Consider the following 16,329-nt stretch of genomic DNA (forward strand, 5'->3'; position numbering starts at 1 on the left):
CTAACCCTGATAAGTTCTTGACTTGACGAGTTTAAGGATATTCTTCATTCTTGCATATGTTACAATGTCTGTTCTCCAATACTTGCGAAATGTACTTCTTTTTTTTTTATAAATCCTCATTTGTATAAAATCCTCTTTAAAACTCTTTTTTAACCTCCTTTTATTGCCTTTTATATTTGTGTCAGGATCTCTCGGCTGAATTTTAACACACACACATGCACACACACACACGCACACACATAATCTTTCAGCATTCATTCATTTGTTCATTCATTTCTTTCTCCCCCCTCCCCAAGGCTAAAATGAAATGCTTATTAGGTTTGAAGAAAATTCACTTAGATATAAATTAGCCAGGCTATGAATTTAAAGCTGATAATAGCCTTCCAGGCATAACGTTCACATGTAAAAAGGTGATATTATTTCATTAAATCCTATTAAATGAGATTTATTCTGCCATTTCTTTTCGTTTCAGGATTTTGAGAACTTAGCACGGTTTGGCTAATTTTCCAGACATTAAAATGTTGAGGGTAACTCCCACAGTGGTGCTCATTAGAGTGGATAGTGATATATTATTTTGTGGTATAATCCATCTCCTTAGTCTAGTTTATACCCCTGGGAGCATTCCAGGAAAGTCCTAACTAGCTTCAATTCCACTTAGCTGTTTTTGGACCATGATGCACTTCGTACCACATTTATCAACATCCATCGGTTGATTCGTTTGATGATCTATTTGTTTGTTTCTCGGCTATCCTGGATATTCTCAGAAGTCTTCTCCAGCTTTAGAGTTCAAAAGTGTCCACACTCTTTCTATCCTGCTTCTCCTTAAATACTCAATGCGCCAGAGTGTGAAACAGTGCCGGTACATTGATATTTGAAAACTGGGCTTGTGGTTGTAAGTCAAGGACTTCCTGAAAAGATAAATAAATAGAATAGAGCTGGAAGGGACCTTGGAGGTCTTCTAGTCCAGCCCCCTGCTCAAGCAGGAGGACCTATACCAACTCAGACAAGTGACTGTCTAGTCTCTTCTTAAAAATCTCCAGTGATGGAGCATTCACCGCTTCTGGAGGCAGGTTGTTCCACTGGTTAATTGTTCTCACTGTCAGGAAGTTTCTCCTTAGTTCTAGGTTGCTTCTCTCCTTGATTAGTTTCCACCCATTGCTTCTTGTCCTGCCTTCAGGCGCTTTGGAGAATAGCTTGACTCCCTCTTCTTTGTGGCAGCCCCTGAGATACTGGAAGACTGCTATCATGTCTCCCCTATTTCTTCTTTTCTTTAGACTAGCCAAACCCAAGTTGTTCCACTGGTTCTCACTGTTAGGAAGTTTCTCCTTAATTCCAGATTGCTTCCTTCCTTGGTTAGTTTCCATCCACCGTTTTGCCTTCTGGTGCTTTTGAGAATAGGTTGACCCCCTCTTTTTTTGTGGCAGCCCTTCAAATATGGGAACACTGCTATCATGCTGGATGGGGAATTCTGCAGAATTGAAGTCCACAAGTCTTAAAGTTGTCAAGATTGAAGACCCCTGCTCTATCGGAAATGCTTGCTTTTATCATTCGAAGCCTACTTTTTATGCCCAAAGGCGGATAAGAGAGCGTCACGCTCAGTTCAGCCAACAGAAACCCATCCTGTTAGCTCAGTTTGTGTTTTCGTATTGCCACATGCTAGCTTATTCTGCAAAGGCCCGACTGAAATCTGAAATCAGATTCCATGTTGCCGTGTGGCTAAAAATACAACTGCAACGAAAGGAGAATTTGTGGTGCTTTGGGTGCCAAGAGCTGTTTTAAATAGAAACAACAGTAATACATGCTGAAACGCCACCGTCAGAATTATTGTACACGAATTATTTCCAGAGGCTTAAATATGAGGAGTAATAAGTGGATTTCAAAGCATAGCAATAAGAGCCAGATTAGTGGCTGATTAATTTTCCTCATATTAGCAGCACGTAGATAACTGGTTTTAAGAGCTTTTTAATGAAACACCTCCAGGAACCAATCAGAAGCAGCAAAATTTGCCTCAATTAAGTCCTGAATTTTTTTTTAATAGGAGATAATTTTCATTTAACTGCTTCATCATGGTCCTCTTCTCAAATTGCTTAAATAGCAATTTTTTTTCTGACAATGCCTGTCGCCTCCTATATTTATGACAGTACATGATGCAAATTATTTTGTACTTGGCATATGCAGGTATTAATTTAATGAGGAAAAATAGAATGGAAGGATTAATATAATGGACGTGGACTTTGACTAGGGGACTTAAAGCCCACTTAAAACAACAGTGCTGAAAATGGAAATAACCTGTTGTAAATGGAAATTGTTTTGAATACATTGGCTGACCTCAGAATACAAGAATAACAGAGTTGGAAATGAGCTCAGAGGTCATCTAGTCCAGCCCCCTGCTCAGACAGGAAATCCTATATCATTTCAGACAAATGGTTGTCCAGTCTCTTCTTAAAAGCCTCCAGTGATGGATCACCCACAACCTCTGGAGGCAAGTTGTTCCACTGGTTAATTGCTCTCACTGCCAGGAAATTTCTCTCCTTGATTAGTTTCCATCCATTACTTCTTCTCTTGCCTACCACAGTGGGGGAAGAACAGACAAATCATCACCTGCTTTATTGATAAGTCTTTATCGTTGAAAAGGTAACGGCTGGACCACTAAAATGACATTCTATGTGAGTTTGGAAGTTCCCTTTTCACCAAACCATGGACAGTTTTGAAAAAGAACCATAGATATTTCTGGAATTTTCTCAATGTTCTTTAGAAGATAAAGCGTGGTGGGCATCCATCTAGGCCAGCGGTTCTCAACCTGTGGGTCGGGACCCCATTTAGGGTCGAACGACTATTTCATGGGCGTCGCCAAACAATGCAGTCCGCCATTTTTCCCCCCTTTTCCTTAGCTGTGCTACTCCCTTTTATTCTATTGGCTTTTGAAAGCTAACAAAATAGACTCTCTTGAATTGGCTTTCAAAAGCCAATAGGAATTGTCCAGGCTGTCTTTGCCCTGCTGAGCCCGCCAAAAGTCCCATTCTGCAAACGGTGCTGCACCAGTTGAGTAGTCCTCGACTTACGACTGATTGAGTAGTCCTCGACTTACAACCGGTTGGGGGTCGCGGCATTAAAAAGGTTGAGAACCACTGATCTAGGTTCACCGTGGCAGTGCCCAATCAACAGCATACTGTCAAAGAGGATTATAAGATTCTTGCTGGGGAAAAGTGCCAGAGAAATTTCACGTGTAGGACAGCCAAAGGTGTTTGGGTGTCTTGCAACTGGATTCTCTTGGGTTTTTCCCCCCTTTGAAAACATTTCACGTCTCACCCAAGAAGCTGCTTTAGTTCTGAGAACTTCTTGAGTGAGAAGTGAAATGTTTTCAAAAGAGGAGGGGGGAAGAATGTCTAGTTGCCTTTGAGAAAATGCACCTTTGGGAAAACAATGACCTGGATTGTTGTGGCGAACCTATGGCACAAATGCCAGAGGCGGCACTCGGAACCGTCTCTGGGGGCACACGCACCGTCTCCCCAGCCCCGCCTCCTCCCATGGCTCCCTCCTCACCAGCAGCCCCCCCAGAGAAGAGTCGCCCCTGGGTGAGGCCCACGTGAAGCAGCGCAGCCAAGGACATGGTAGCTGGGCAGCGGGGACAAGATCTGTCTTGCGCCCCATCGCGTGCAGATGATGCTGAGGGGCATGGGCAGAAGGCGTGGCCGCCATGGCACTTGGGTGATTTGTGGTGGGCTGTGGAGGTGGTGGGTGGCCCAGTGGACAGAGCAGAGCAGGGACGGGGGTGGGGGGCGGGTTTTGGGCACTTGGTCTCTAAAAGGTTCGCCATCCCTGACCTGGATGATTGAGAATCTTTATAGTCACATGTAGGACACATTTTCTGGATTATGGTCCAGCTCAGCCTCCTAACAAGCTGATAATCTGCAGGAGGTCACCTCTGAGGACTAAAGTGGGCAACGGCAAGAGATCAGAGTGGTCCATCACAGTAACAGTGCACAAGGACCCTTGCTGTTCTGGTTGAAGGATTAACCCCTGTCAACCTATGACAAAGCATGAGAGCCAAGGTTGCCTACCCCTGAATAGGAAATTTATTGCAGCAATAAAGCAACTTGATCAAAAGATCTCTTTCTGTCACCCATCTACTTGCACAATTTGCCTGAGTGAAGCCTAACCCCTCCCCCCAAAATGATTGCTAGGCCCTCATTCCCCCTCCCCCAGTTTTTAAAGATTTAGGGCTCTGGAGAAGGCTTTACTGGGCGGTTGTTTGCACCCTATGCAGAAAATGTACCATCATTTCCACCTTGGTTTTAGCATCAAAATTTCACTTTTGAAGTTTAACCCTAAATGTCCCATATTAAGGGGCTTCAGGGAGCCGATGGAGACTGATGGGGACAAGTGCCCACCCTTGTTGTAAAGTGATCCTTTTTCCCTCCATCTCTCTCTGCTTGTTTTTTACATGCTGATTCAATCTTTTCTTCCTACAACGCTTGTGTTACATAATACACAAGGGAAACCCTTGCTTCTAATCATTGCAGATATAATCCTGATGCCTATAATGTCTCTCTCTCTCTTTCTCTCTCTCTCTCTCTCTCTCTCTCTCTCTCTCTCTCTCTCTCTCTCTCTCTCTTTCTTTGTGAATTTATTTATTTTTTCTTCAAGCTGTGCCCATCCTTGACTCGTGCATTATGCATGCTTTTCACGGCAAAGCAAGAGGCCGAAGCAGTGAGCCTGCAAAAATCAACACCATCGGGATCTTATTCTGTTGTCTTCCTGTGGAAGATCTTACAACATGTTCTGGACGGACAGCTTCCTGTTTGCATCTAAGGCAGCTGTTTGCAGCTGGCTGCTCTCCTGCTCTAGCCAATTCTAAGTTGTTTCAATTATTCTCTAGTACAGGCAATCCTCGAATTAAGACTGCAGCCGAGCTCAGAATTTTATGTTGCAAAGTGAGACATTTGTGAAGTGAGTTTTGTCCCATTTTACGACTTTTCTCGACACAGCTGCTAAGTGCATCACTGCAGTTGTTAAGTTAGCAATACGGTTCTTAAATTGCTGGTCAGAAGGTTGTGAAAATGGATCACGTGACCCCGGGACACCGTCATAAATAGGGACCAGTTGTTAAGCATCTGAATGTAAATCACACGACCATTGGGATGCGGCAAGGGTCACAAGTACGAAAAGCGGTCATAAGTCACTTTTATCAGTGCCGTTGTAATGTTGAACGGTCAGTAAACAAACTGTCGTAAGTTGAGGACTACCTGTAATCTTTGGCTCCCAGCTCTGTTCTAGAATGGGTGAAAAGAAAGTCAAAATTTATGCTGCCATTAACGCTAAAATTGCTTGCTCTTCCCTTACCAGTGACTCAGGCCTCATTTATCTTCATTTGTGAAAATAACATCATTTTATTTCCTCTGCTGAATTAGGATGAGGTGGAGTCTTGGGCTTCCTGGCTGTTAGTTTATTTATTAGATGGAATAAATTAATCAGTTTCTGGCCACGATTTACACAGAGGCACTATTTTCTGATTTAAACCAATGTCAATACCTGGGCATTCTTGCAGTGAGGAATTGGTAAATGCAGAAATCACTTTATTGTTTGCAGTTTAAAAACTGGAATTCCTTTTTTTTTTTTTTTGGCCAATTACTGTAAAAGTAATTGGTTTGATTTTGATCTTTCTGCTTTTGACCTACCCCTTGTGGGTACCGCTGAGCTTAGCTCCTTTTCACATGCACAGAAAAGAAACTGCTTGAATAATTTTCAATCACTGGATCGCTCAGATCAGATGGGGGCTCTCAGAAGAGATCCCAAGAGGCTGTTAAGTAAAAAAGTAAAGAAAGTAAAAAAAAGAGTAAAGAATTCAAAGGCTGCAGAAGGTTTTCTGCTTCTCTGATCTTAAAAGGTGGCAAAGGAGAGAGAAGAAGAAAGCAAAATAAAAGCAAGGGAGATACTGAATATGTTCCACACGTCAAATAAAACACCTTCTACTTGGGCATGAATTTGAAATATGAAAAGAAGGTAACTTAATTATGGCCTTAGGCCAGTATATATATAAAAACCCTCTTGTAATTTATTAATATAGTGATAAGGGAAAGGAAGGAAGGAAGGAAGGAAGGAAGGGAGGGAGGGAATGGAAGGAGGGAGGAAGGAAAGGAAGAAAAGGAAGGAAAGGAAGAAAAAAGGGGAAGAAAAGGAAGGAGGGAAAAGAGAGGAAAAAAGGAAGGAAAATGGGAAAGGAAAAAAGCAGGAAACAAGGCTGTGGAGGAAGGAAGGAAGGATGGATGGAAGGAAGGAAGGAAGGAAGGATGGATGGAAGGAAGGAAGGAAAGAAGGAAGGATGGAGAAGTGGGAAGAAAAGGAATGAGGGAAAAGAAAGGAAAAAGAAGGAAGAAAAATGAGAAAGGGAAAAAGAAAAGAAAGGAAAGGAAAGCTGTGAGAAGGAAGGAAGGAAAGAAGGAAGAAATTTTTAATAAATTTGTTTTGACTATTCACTGCCATTTTCTTACAGCTGATAGACAATATTTTGCTGCCTTTAGTCTACTAGGAAAAGAAATTTGCCCGAATCTAAAAATGCAGATTTGCTCACATCCAAACGTGCCAAGTTTTTACAGGAGATACCGAGCAAGCAGAAGAAGAATGGGATAGAAAAAAGGGACCAGAGCAGCTTCCCAGCACTATCAAAGGAACCTCTTGAGTCAGCCTCTGCCCCCCCATGGAAAATAATCTGTCAGGCCTTCTGCATCCCTCTGATCTTCCTAGCTGTGCGCCACTGATCTGATGAGCCCTCTTTCTTCTCTTTCTCTTCCATTTCTGTAGGATAAAACGGTGGGTGGACATGATGCAGGAAGACCTCGTGCGGCTTGTGAGAACAGCCAGTGGGGTGGATGAACTCGTTCAAGTAAGTGGTTCTACTTGGGCTTTCCTTTAGCAATGAGGGGCACTCATTGGCATAATAGATGAATTTTACGAACGTCCTTCTCTTAAATCAGCGGTTCTCAACCTTGGCAACTTTAAGGCTTGTGGACTTCAACTCCCAGAAGTCCACAAGTCTTAAAGTTGCCAAGGTTGAGAACCCCTGTCTTAAATGAAACAAAGGATTGTTTTACAGGTAGTTCTCAACTTACAATTCACTTAGTGGCTGTTCAAAATTGTGGTCACAAGTCAAGGACTAGCTGTACATTCCTCTTTCGATCATGTGAAGCTTCTTTGGTTCAGACTGAATGGTGGAGGATAGAAGGATTTATATCGCTTCCAGTCATCTGGTCGTTAGTGCTCTTTCTGTGAGTTGTTGAGGCCACTTGGAGGTCTATCTGTGCCCTCAGCGTCACCCGAATAGGACAAATGGGCGTGTAACCCTCTTAGAACTACTTAAAGGACTGTGTTGCGGAACACAGGTATGGCCTCAACAACCCTCAGAAGGAGTGCTAATAACCAGATGACTGCAAGGAATATACATCCTTCCATCCTCCACCATTCAGTCAGAACTGAAGAAGCTTGTTGGATGAGAAACGAAATGTCTTCAAGGAAAAACAAAGAACGTTCAGTTGGTTCTTTCAAAAGCACCTTTGGGACAACCGTGACTGGGAATCTCCATAGATATTGTCTTTAAATATAAAATTTTGTATTTTGCCATTGTGTGTAGCTTCAACTAAGTTTCTTTATCTTTCTCCTGCCAAAGTGGGTCTAACTTCTAGGTGCATTTGACATGTTTCTCTGTATATACGAATTACTCATTGCTCCGAGTGGCTCATTAACTGACCATTAAGTGTGCCTTGTCAACTGCAGTGTTTTTCTGATCTAATTAGCAAACGTGCGCTGTCTACAATGCGCAAATAATTAAACCTTCATGCTCAATAAAGGCCCTGGCTAGACAAGCGTTATTCAAAGGGGTTTTTATTTTAATATCTCTGTATAATTTTATGGTGGAGCGTTGATTGCGTAGACTTCACTATCAATTAATTTTCTGCAGGGTACTTTGTCACATTTTATTAAGTCTGTTAGGGTAACTGAGCCGCTAAAAATAGGAGCAGGGAATCCTATTTGTCAAGGAATTGCACAGCCGGTGTCCCAATGAAGTCAAGAGATGCTAATATACCATGTGGTAAATCGTCAGGTAAATCACAGAACAGCATATAGAGCACAGAGAAGAAAAAGTTGGGGAAAAAAGGGAAACTCCTCCTTTATACCCAGCAACCAATCATAACGTAGATTGCCTCATGCATGAGCAGAAAAGATAGTCATGAGGTAAATCAAAAAATGTACAGAGCACAGAGAAGAAAAAAGGCAGGAAAAAGGGAAACTCCCCCTTTATACCTAGCAACCAATCATAACGTAGATTGCCTCAAGCATGAGCAAATAAGGTAGTCATGAGGTAAATCCAAAAGTGTACAGAGCACAGAGAAGCAAAAAGGCAGGAAAAAAGGGAAACTCTCCCTTTACACCTAGCAACCAATCATAAGGTAGATTGCAACCAATCATAAGGTAGATTGAGCAGATAAGATAGTCATGAAGTAAATCCAAAAGTGTACAGAGCACAGAGAAGAAAAAAGGCAGGAAAAAAGGGAAACTCCCCCTTTACACCCACAGCAACCAATCACAGCATAGATTGCTTCATGCATAAGCAGACAAGATAGTCAGGAACATCATGAGGTAAATCAAAAAGTGTACAGAGCAGAAGAAAAAAAGGCAGCAGCCAATCATAATGTAGATTGCCTCAAGCAGGAGCCTACATTCTCCACTCAATCAACTCCAGCTGTGTGTTGGGGCTCATTATACACTTTATTCTTTCAGCCATTAAATTAAATATCTTAACACTATTGCTGTTTTTATGAAATTCCATTAGATGTCAGAATTAGAAATAGATGTCATTCAGATGGTTCTTCTGTGATTCTTTGCCTGCGTCATAATAAATCAGCACACAGTTTCAAACATTTTCAGAGACTCATTTCATGAACCTTATCAAACAGTGACTTTCTTTATGTACAGGATGATGTACGTACAATGCTTGGTACCACACGATCCTTCATTAATTCAGTCAGCCGAGAAAACACATGAATAATAATTCAGACGGAAGATTTATTCTTAGCAGTTCCAGGAGCCAGGCTTCTTTCCCTGCAATTTTTAAGTCAAGGTGCAAATTCATGTGAACAAAAAGCCAACAGGTCTGGATTTTTGTGAATGCTTAGTTAAAACTAAAACCGCATAAGCTCATTTTTGATTCTGCCTCTAGCACTGAATAAACCCATTTGTTATCTAGCACAAATCAAATTTATTGCTATCACTTTGAGATTGAGATGGGTGGCAAATACATTTAATTCAAATAAATAAAAACAAATAAAATATACACAATATTGTGCAGGTAGTCCTCAACGTATGACCACAAATGAGCCCCAAATTTATGTTGCTAAGTGAGACAATTGTTAAATGAGTTTTGCCCCATTTTATAACCTTGCTTGCCTTCCTTGTTAAGTGACCCATTGCAATTGTTCAGTAACAAGCTGGTTAAGTGAATCTTGGCTTGTCAGAAGCTCACAAAAGGTGATCACGTAACCCTGGGACACTGCGACTGTCATAAATATGAACCAGTTGCCAAGTGTCTGAATTTTGATCATCCTGGGGATGCTGCAATGGTCATAAGTGTGAAAAATGGTCATAAGTCACTTTTTTCAGTGCTGTTGTAATTTCGAACGGTCACTAAATGAACTGTTATAAGTCGAGAATTACTGTATATATCACATATAAGATGTTATATATATATTATAGGCAACATAGACAAATCATATATATATTATAGACAAAATATATGACATATCTTTTTGATACAGTATTATATGAGTATTACAGTAAGTATGCCCAGTACTAAAGCATATTCTTTTTTTTTTAAAAAAAATCATGAAATGATAGGCTTTATTTGATTTTAAGATTTATTTATTGTTCTTTCCATAAATGAAAGACCAGGTATTTTGAAAAACCTTAACATTACTAACATTCCTAATATTCTCTGTAATTATATGTATATAATACAAAAACTCTCATGGTGATTATCTGTTTGTCTGTTTGTACCCTTGAGCTAGCCCAAATGATGCCTTATACTGCAATAGTTTTTGAATTGAGGTATCGCAAATTCACTAACTTTAACGAATACATAAAAGCTACAGGACCCACCGCTCTGATGGAACTGAAATTTCCACAATGTTCAGACCACTTTTATTTGCAAAGTTGTGGCCGTTGACGGTGAGAACAATTAATCAGTGGAACGGCTTGCCCCCAGAAGTTGTGGGTGCTCCATCAGTGAAGGCTTTTAAGAAGAGATTGGATAGCCACTTGTGTCGAATGGTATAGGACAGTGATGGCGAACCTTTTAGAGACCGAGTGCCCAAACTGCAACCCAAAACCCACTTATGTATCGTCAGGTGCTGGGTAGGCATGGCCCATTGGGTGGGCGTGGCCCATTGGGTGGGCATGGCCCAGTGGGTGGGCGTAGCTGCGGTGGTAACGGCAGACTTGTGGGACTAAAAAGTTCAATCAATCAATTCCAACTTTGCGAGATCTTTTTTTCTTGCGAGAAGTTGAAATTGATTTATTGATTGAACCTTTTTTTTTTTGCACATGATGGTGGAGGCCTAAAGCGAAAAGGTTTTATAAAACCCAGCTGAAGGACTAGGACTGGGGCAACGGCGCGTGTGCCCACAGAAAGGGCTCTGTGTGCCATCTATGGCACATGTACCATAGGTTTGCCACCACGGGTATAAGATCTCTTGTTTTAGCAGGGGGTTGGACTAGAAGATCCCCCAAGATCCCTTCCAACTCTTCTGTTATTCTGTTATAGCATTTTATAAATACATTTACTACCCATGCTGATTCCACCTTTATTAACATATTATCAAAGAATTGATGAACAGAACTATTTATGTCCCCAAAATACAAAGCCACAATAAAACAATTCAGATGCGCTGGCGTTGGGATATATTGATAGTTGCCAAATCAAGTCATTTTTTTCTTTGTGAAATGTGTAATGCCAGAAGCATTGGAAGTTGTCCAATGAATTAATGTTGGACCTTTCTCTGTTTGTGCTGCCTGGGCTGGCTTCTCATAAGACAATGTGACACCCACTTAGCAGAAGCACAATGCCTATAGAAAATCATGCCATCTGTTGACTTCATCAATACATTTTTTTCTTGCTCGTTCACTTCGCCTTAAGATATTGTTATAGATCTGGGTGACGTCGGTAATAAAGCACCTATTCATTATAATTGATTCGATTGTTTCCTTTTTCTTCAGACCTTGCCCATAGATTTCTCAAGGAGGCAATGCATTTTACTTGTAATTAATTTGTTGCTTCGATGCGTCCCAACAATGTTGTTCCTTCATGTCGTCTTAATGGCATTGCTCAACAAAGGTTCACAATCTCTGTCAAAGAGATTCCTGTTCATGGTACGACAATAATGTCCAGTTGTGTCTGACTCTAGGGCACAGTGCTCATCTCCAGAAAGCCAGTGTTGTCTGAAGACATTATCTCTGTTCATGTGGCCAGTATGACTATATGCCAAAGGTGCGCGGAATGCTGTTACCTTCCCACCAAAGTGGTACCTATTTCTCTACTCGCATTTGCATGCTTTCGAACTACTTAGGTAGGCAGGAACTGAGGCAAGAAACAGGAGCTCACCCATCATGTGGTGCTTGGGTCTCGAACTTTCCAGCTGACAAGCTCAGTATCTTTAACCACTGAGCCATCATGCCTCCTGATATAACAATGTTGTTGTTAGTTGCGAAGTCATGTCCGACCCATCACGACTCCATGGCCAATGTTCCTCCAGGCCTTCCTGTCCTCTATCATCTCCTGGAGTCCATTTAAGCTCATGCCTACTGCTTTAGTGACTCCATCCAGCCACCTCATTCTCTGTTGTCCCCTTCTTCTCTTGCCCTCAATCTTTCCCAGAATTAGGCTCTTCTCCAGTGAGTCCTTACTTCTCATTAGGTGGCCAAAATACTTGAGTTTCATCTTCAGGATCTGGCCTTCTAAAGAGCAGTCGGGGTTGATCTCCTCTAGGACAGACCGGTTTGATCACCTTGCAGTCCAGGGGACTCACAGGAGTCTTCTCCATCACCATAGTTCAAAGACCTCAAATCTTTGCCTTTCTTATGGTTCAACTTTCACAGCCATACATTGCAACTGGGAAAACCATGGCCTTGACTATACGCACTTTTGTTGGCAGGGTGATGTCTCTGCTTTTTAGTATGCTGTCTAGATTTGCCATAGCTTTCCTCCCCGGGAGCAAGCAATTTCTTGGCTGCAGTCCCCGTCTGTGGTGATCTTGGAGCCCAAGAAGATATAACAATACTATGGCTTAAATCCTTCATGTCATCTCATACAACCTTCTATACAGTCTGTTTATAGACTAAGCCCCAAGCAAGAATTCTGCTTTAGAAAATGATATACAAAGGGTACTATCCAGAGATAAATCTAAGCCTAGTTTTCTCCCAAACCTTTTCTAAAAGGCCATTATTTTGGTTGCCATGAAGATGCAGGAATCCATCTCTGTACTGGGTACATTTTGTGTTCTTTAAAATAGAAAGGGTTTGACCATTGCTAATTACAACATCAGATTCCTCAGCGGTAGGAATGCCACTCAGGAGTGCTGAAAACTGTAATTTAGCAAGAGTTAGAGCTCCCTCTTTTTTGAGATTTAAAATTCTGATTTTCAAGGCCTTAAATTTGCTGAAGGAGCCTATAGAGCAGACATGTCAAACACAAGGCCCGGGGACCGGATGCAGCCCGCGAAGTAGTTTCATGTGGCCCGTGAAGCCATCCTGGAAACAGTGAGGGAATGGCCCCCACTGCCTTGGCCCTGGCCCAGGCTGGCCGGGAGCCAATGTACAATTTTGTGGTGACCCTCTATGCTGAAACGCATTCAGTCTTAGCTCCACAAGGCCGTCTGGAAACAGCGAGGAACCAGCCCCTGCCGTGTTGGCCCCGCCCCCTGGGTGCATGCTGGGGAGGTGTCACCTTTTGTGAGGAATGAAGAAATGCACCATCCCTGAAAGTGGCCAGCAAATGGCCCTCACCTACTTCACATATCTGGCTTCATGGGCTCCGGGGGAGGGGTTTCAGCAGGCAATGGGGAGAACGATGTAGAGCTGGCCATACCCACCCAGTAGGCCATACCCACTCCATCTATGCCCACCCAGTAGGCCACACACACCCTGGCCAACCCCAACCCCCCCAAGGGCAACTGCAATGCTGATGCGGCTCTCAATGAAATTGAGTTTGACACCCCTGCTATAGAACTAACTTTGGTCTGTGACCATAATAAAAAATGGATTTATTGTTTGTGGTAAGACCTTCTCCAGGCTTTTGAGTGTTGAGTGCCCTCAACACACGAACAAAGATGACATAATAGATCCTGTTTTGTCAGATTATCAGGTATGCTTACTCTTGCTTCATTCTATGAATACAGGTCTTCCTCAACTTACAACTATTTGTTTAGAGGCAGTTGGAAGTTACACCAGCACCAAAAACAATGACTTATGACTTTTTCACACTAATATTTTATTTTATTTATTTATTTATGAGACTTATATGCCGCTTTAAGTGCAAGCACTCTCTAAGCGGTGTACACCAGTAAGCAATGTATATATATATTTACGTTGCCTCCAACAATCTGGGTCCTCATTTTACCTATCCCGCTGACCTGCTGAACACAGTCAGCTAAAGTGGCCTGCGGTACTGCACTCTAACTGCTGCGCCACCTCGGCTCTTATAATAACCATTGCAACACACCCATCCAAATTCAGAACTTGGTAACTGACTCATATTTATGACAGTTGCAGTGTCCCAGACTCATGTGATCCTCTTTTGTGACCTTCTGACAAGCAGTCCATGGGGAAGGCAGATTCACTTAACAACCGTGTTACTGACTTAATAACTGCAGAGATTCACTTAACAGCTGTGTCAAGAAAAGTCGTACAATGGGGCAAAGCTCACTTAACAGCTTAGCAGTTGCCAAGGCTGAGAAACTCTGCATTAATCTATCTTCTCTACAGAACTTTATTATTCTTATTCTTATTATTCAGGTCTCCTGTTTTGTTTCCTTCTTCAGATCTATCAGCGTAACAAACACTTATACACAGTGGAAGCCAACAACGCCCGGCAGTTAGTGGAAAGTGCTGCTCAAGACATTGAGAAGCTCCTGAGTAACAGATCGACAGCTTTGGTGGTAAGTAAAGGCTCGTGTTGTCTTGTCTTGATTCTGAAATGGATGCCGAATTGCACTTTAGTCTTCAACTTTCATCTTCACATTCCGTTAACATATTTTGTGTATTTATATTTGTTAAAGCTGTGCCAGTTCTTCAAACGTGCAGAGGTAAAAGACATGAAGAGTGTGTACAAAGCATTTATGAAGGTTTAAAGCAGCCACATCTTTTGGTTTGTGTAGCTGCTTCAGAAGTCTGGCCAAACTGGGGGCATGCACGACCACATTACAGAGAGCCCTCAACTTATAACGGTTCATTTAGTGACCGTTCAAAGTTACAACGGCACTGAAAAAAGTGGCCGATGACCATTTTTCACACTTAGGACCGTCGCAGCCTCCTCATGGTCACATGATCAAAATTCAGATGCTGGGCAACTGACTCATATTTATGACCGTTACAGTGTTCCGGGGATCATGTGACCCCCTTTTGTGACCTACTGACAAGCAAAGTCAATGGGGAAGGCAGATTCGCTTAACAACCGGGTTGCTACCTTAACAATTGTAGCGATTCCCTTAACAACTGTGGCAAGAAAGGTCGTAAAGTGGGACAAAATTCACTGAACAAATTTCTCGCTTAAGAACGTGAATTTTTGGTCTCAGTGGTGGTCGTGAGTCAAGGACTACCTGAACTCTCCCCTTCCTATGTCACCCCCAGAAAAGGGGGTTTTGGGTTACAGAGATGGCCAACAGCATCTTCTGAAACAGCTGGACAAGGCTAGTGAAAGAGACGGCTGCTTTAATGATCCCCGAAAAAGTGGTTTGTAAGGGCTCATTGAAAAATATGTTGGATGAAAAATATAGAACTTACAACAGTGGAGTGGTAGATATATGATGGACAGCTAGCCACACGGTCTGTTTTCACACACATCATAAAATTGTGTGGGTGCATGTTTTGTGAGTTAGGAGAAGCACGGATTAAGGATACAAATCTCTCCCCACAACATAGGATAAGTGAACAGAAATAAGTTGGAAACTTATTAGTCGATAGAATAATTTACAGTTGCTCAGCTGGGATGTAAGTGATTAAGAAAAAGATGGTTTGGGGATTGTCTCACCTCTTCCAGATCTCATCTTTCAAAGTATTTGCAAGGTCCAAATATCAGCATTTGTATTAAGTTTGCTTGAGAATTCATGAATATCCTTCTGTGTCTGCAATACAGAACGAGGTTGTATATTTCTGTGGTGCAAAATCAGCTCATTTGTTTGCATAAAAGGGCAGATGCTTGGATTTTGATTGACAGGCCATGATTCCACCCACCCAGCTGCCAAATAGCTCATGGGATATTTGTATTGTCAAAGCACATGAATTTCCTGGATGCCCATCCTAATTAAATATCTCAAAACCCAATAAGACAATGCAAAATATGATAGCAAACAGAAGACAAATGTATTTATTTCTTTCATAAATACATTCCATTGCTCTTGGGAAATTTTGTGGGATTGTAGAGGCTGGCAATGTAAAATGCATTACAAGCAATATTGTCTTGAACAACAGTTTGTACCACTGATAGTTCTCAATGTTTTTTTTTCATGTTAGGTACTGCTGTTATCAGAACTGTAGTTTAATTCTTAATTGTACTTGTTTCCTCTGTCCCTAGTCATTAATAGAGGTAATGAGCTGGCTTGCAAACTATGGCTGTCTTTGTTTCTTATGATGTGGACAAACAGAAAAATGGAAACAAATGTTTAGCTGTTTCCAAGAAATTTTCTGCAGTTACTGTTTTGGGTGTCATAAGGAAAAGTGTACAGTGATCTACTTGTGGGATCGATCGTAACAGATAAACAACTTGGGAGGAAAGCAATTATTAATTCAAATCATCTTTATCACTCATGGTAACAGGATACCTTAATTACTGGTTTAGTTGCACCGTTGCAACCGCCTTTAGCTCTTTTATTATAATATAACAATGACAACAACAACAACAACGACAACAATAATAATAATAATAATAAAGTTTGAAGGGACCTTGGAGGTCATCAAGTCCAACCCCCTGCTCAGGCAGGTAACCCTATACCATTTTGGACAAATGGCTGTCCAGTTTCTTCTTAAAAACTTCCAGTGTTGGAGCATTCACCGCTTCTGGAGGCAGGT

General features: G+C 41.8%; 1 protein-coding gene across 4 annotated transcripts in view; it reads left to right on the plus strand.

The window, feature by feature from the left end:
• CACNA2D1 (calcium voltage-gated channel auxiliary subunit alpha2delta 1) overlaps positions 1–16,329 on the plus strand; it is a 336,443-nt gene that overhangs the window by 41,651 nt on the left and 278,463 nt on the right. For all 4 annotated transcript variants that reach the window (XM_039353434.1, XM_039353435.1, XM_039353436.1 and 1 more), the window contains exons 2-3: positions 6,802–6,883; positions 14,085–14,201. In XM_039353434.1, coding sequence (XP_039209368.1) covers positions 6,802–6,883; positions 14,085–14,201 — 199 coding nt within the window. The remainder of the gene's footprint in view (positions 1–6,801; positions 6,884–14,084; positions 14,202–16,329) is intronic.

The sequence above is a fragment of the Crotalus tigris genome, unplaced genomic scaffold (genome assembly GCF_016545835.1).
Source record: "Crotalus tigris isolate CLP2741 ecotype Arizona unplaced genomic scaffold, ASM1654583v1 scf7180000018523.1292444, whole genome shotgun sequence".
NCBI lineage: Eukaryota > Metazoa > Chordata > Lepidosauria > Squamata > Viperidae > Crotalus > Crotalus tigris.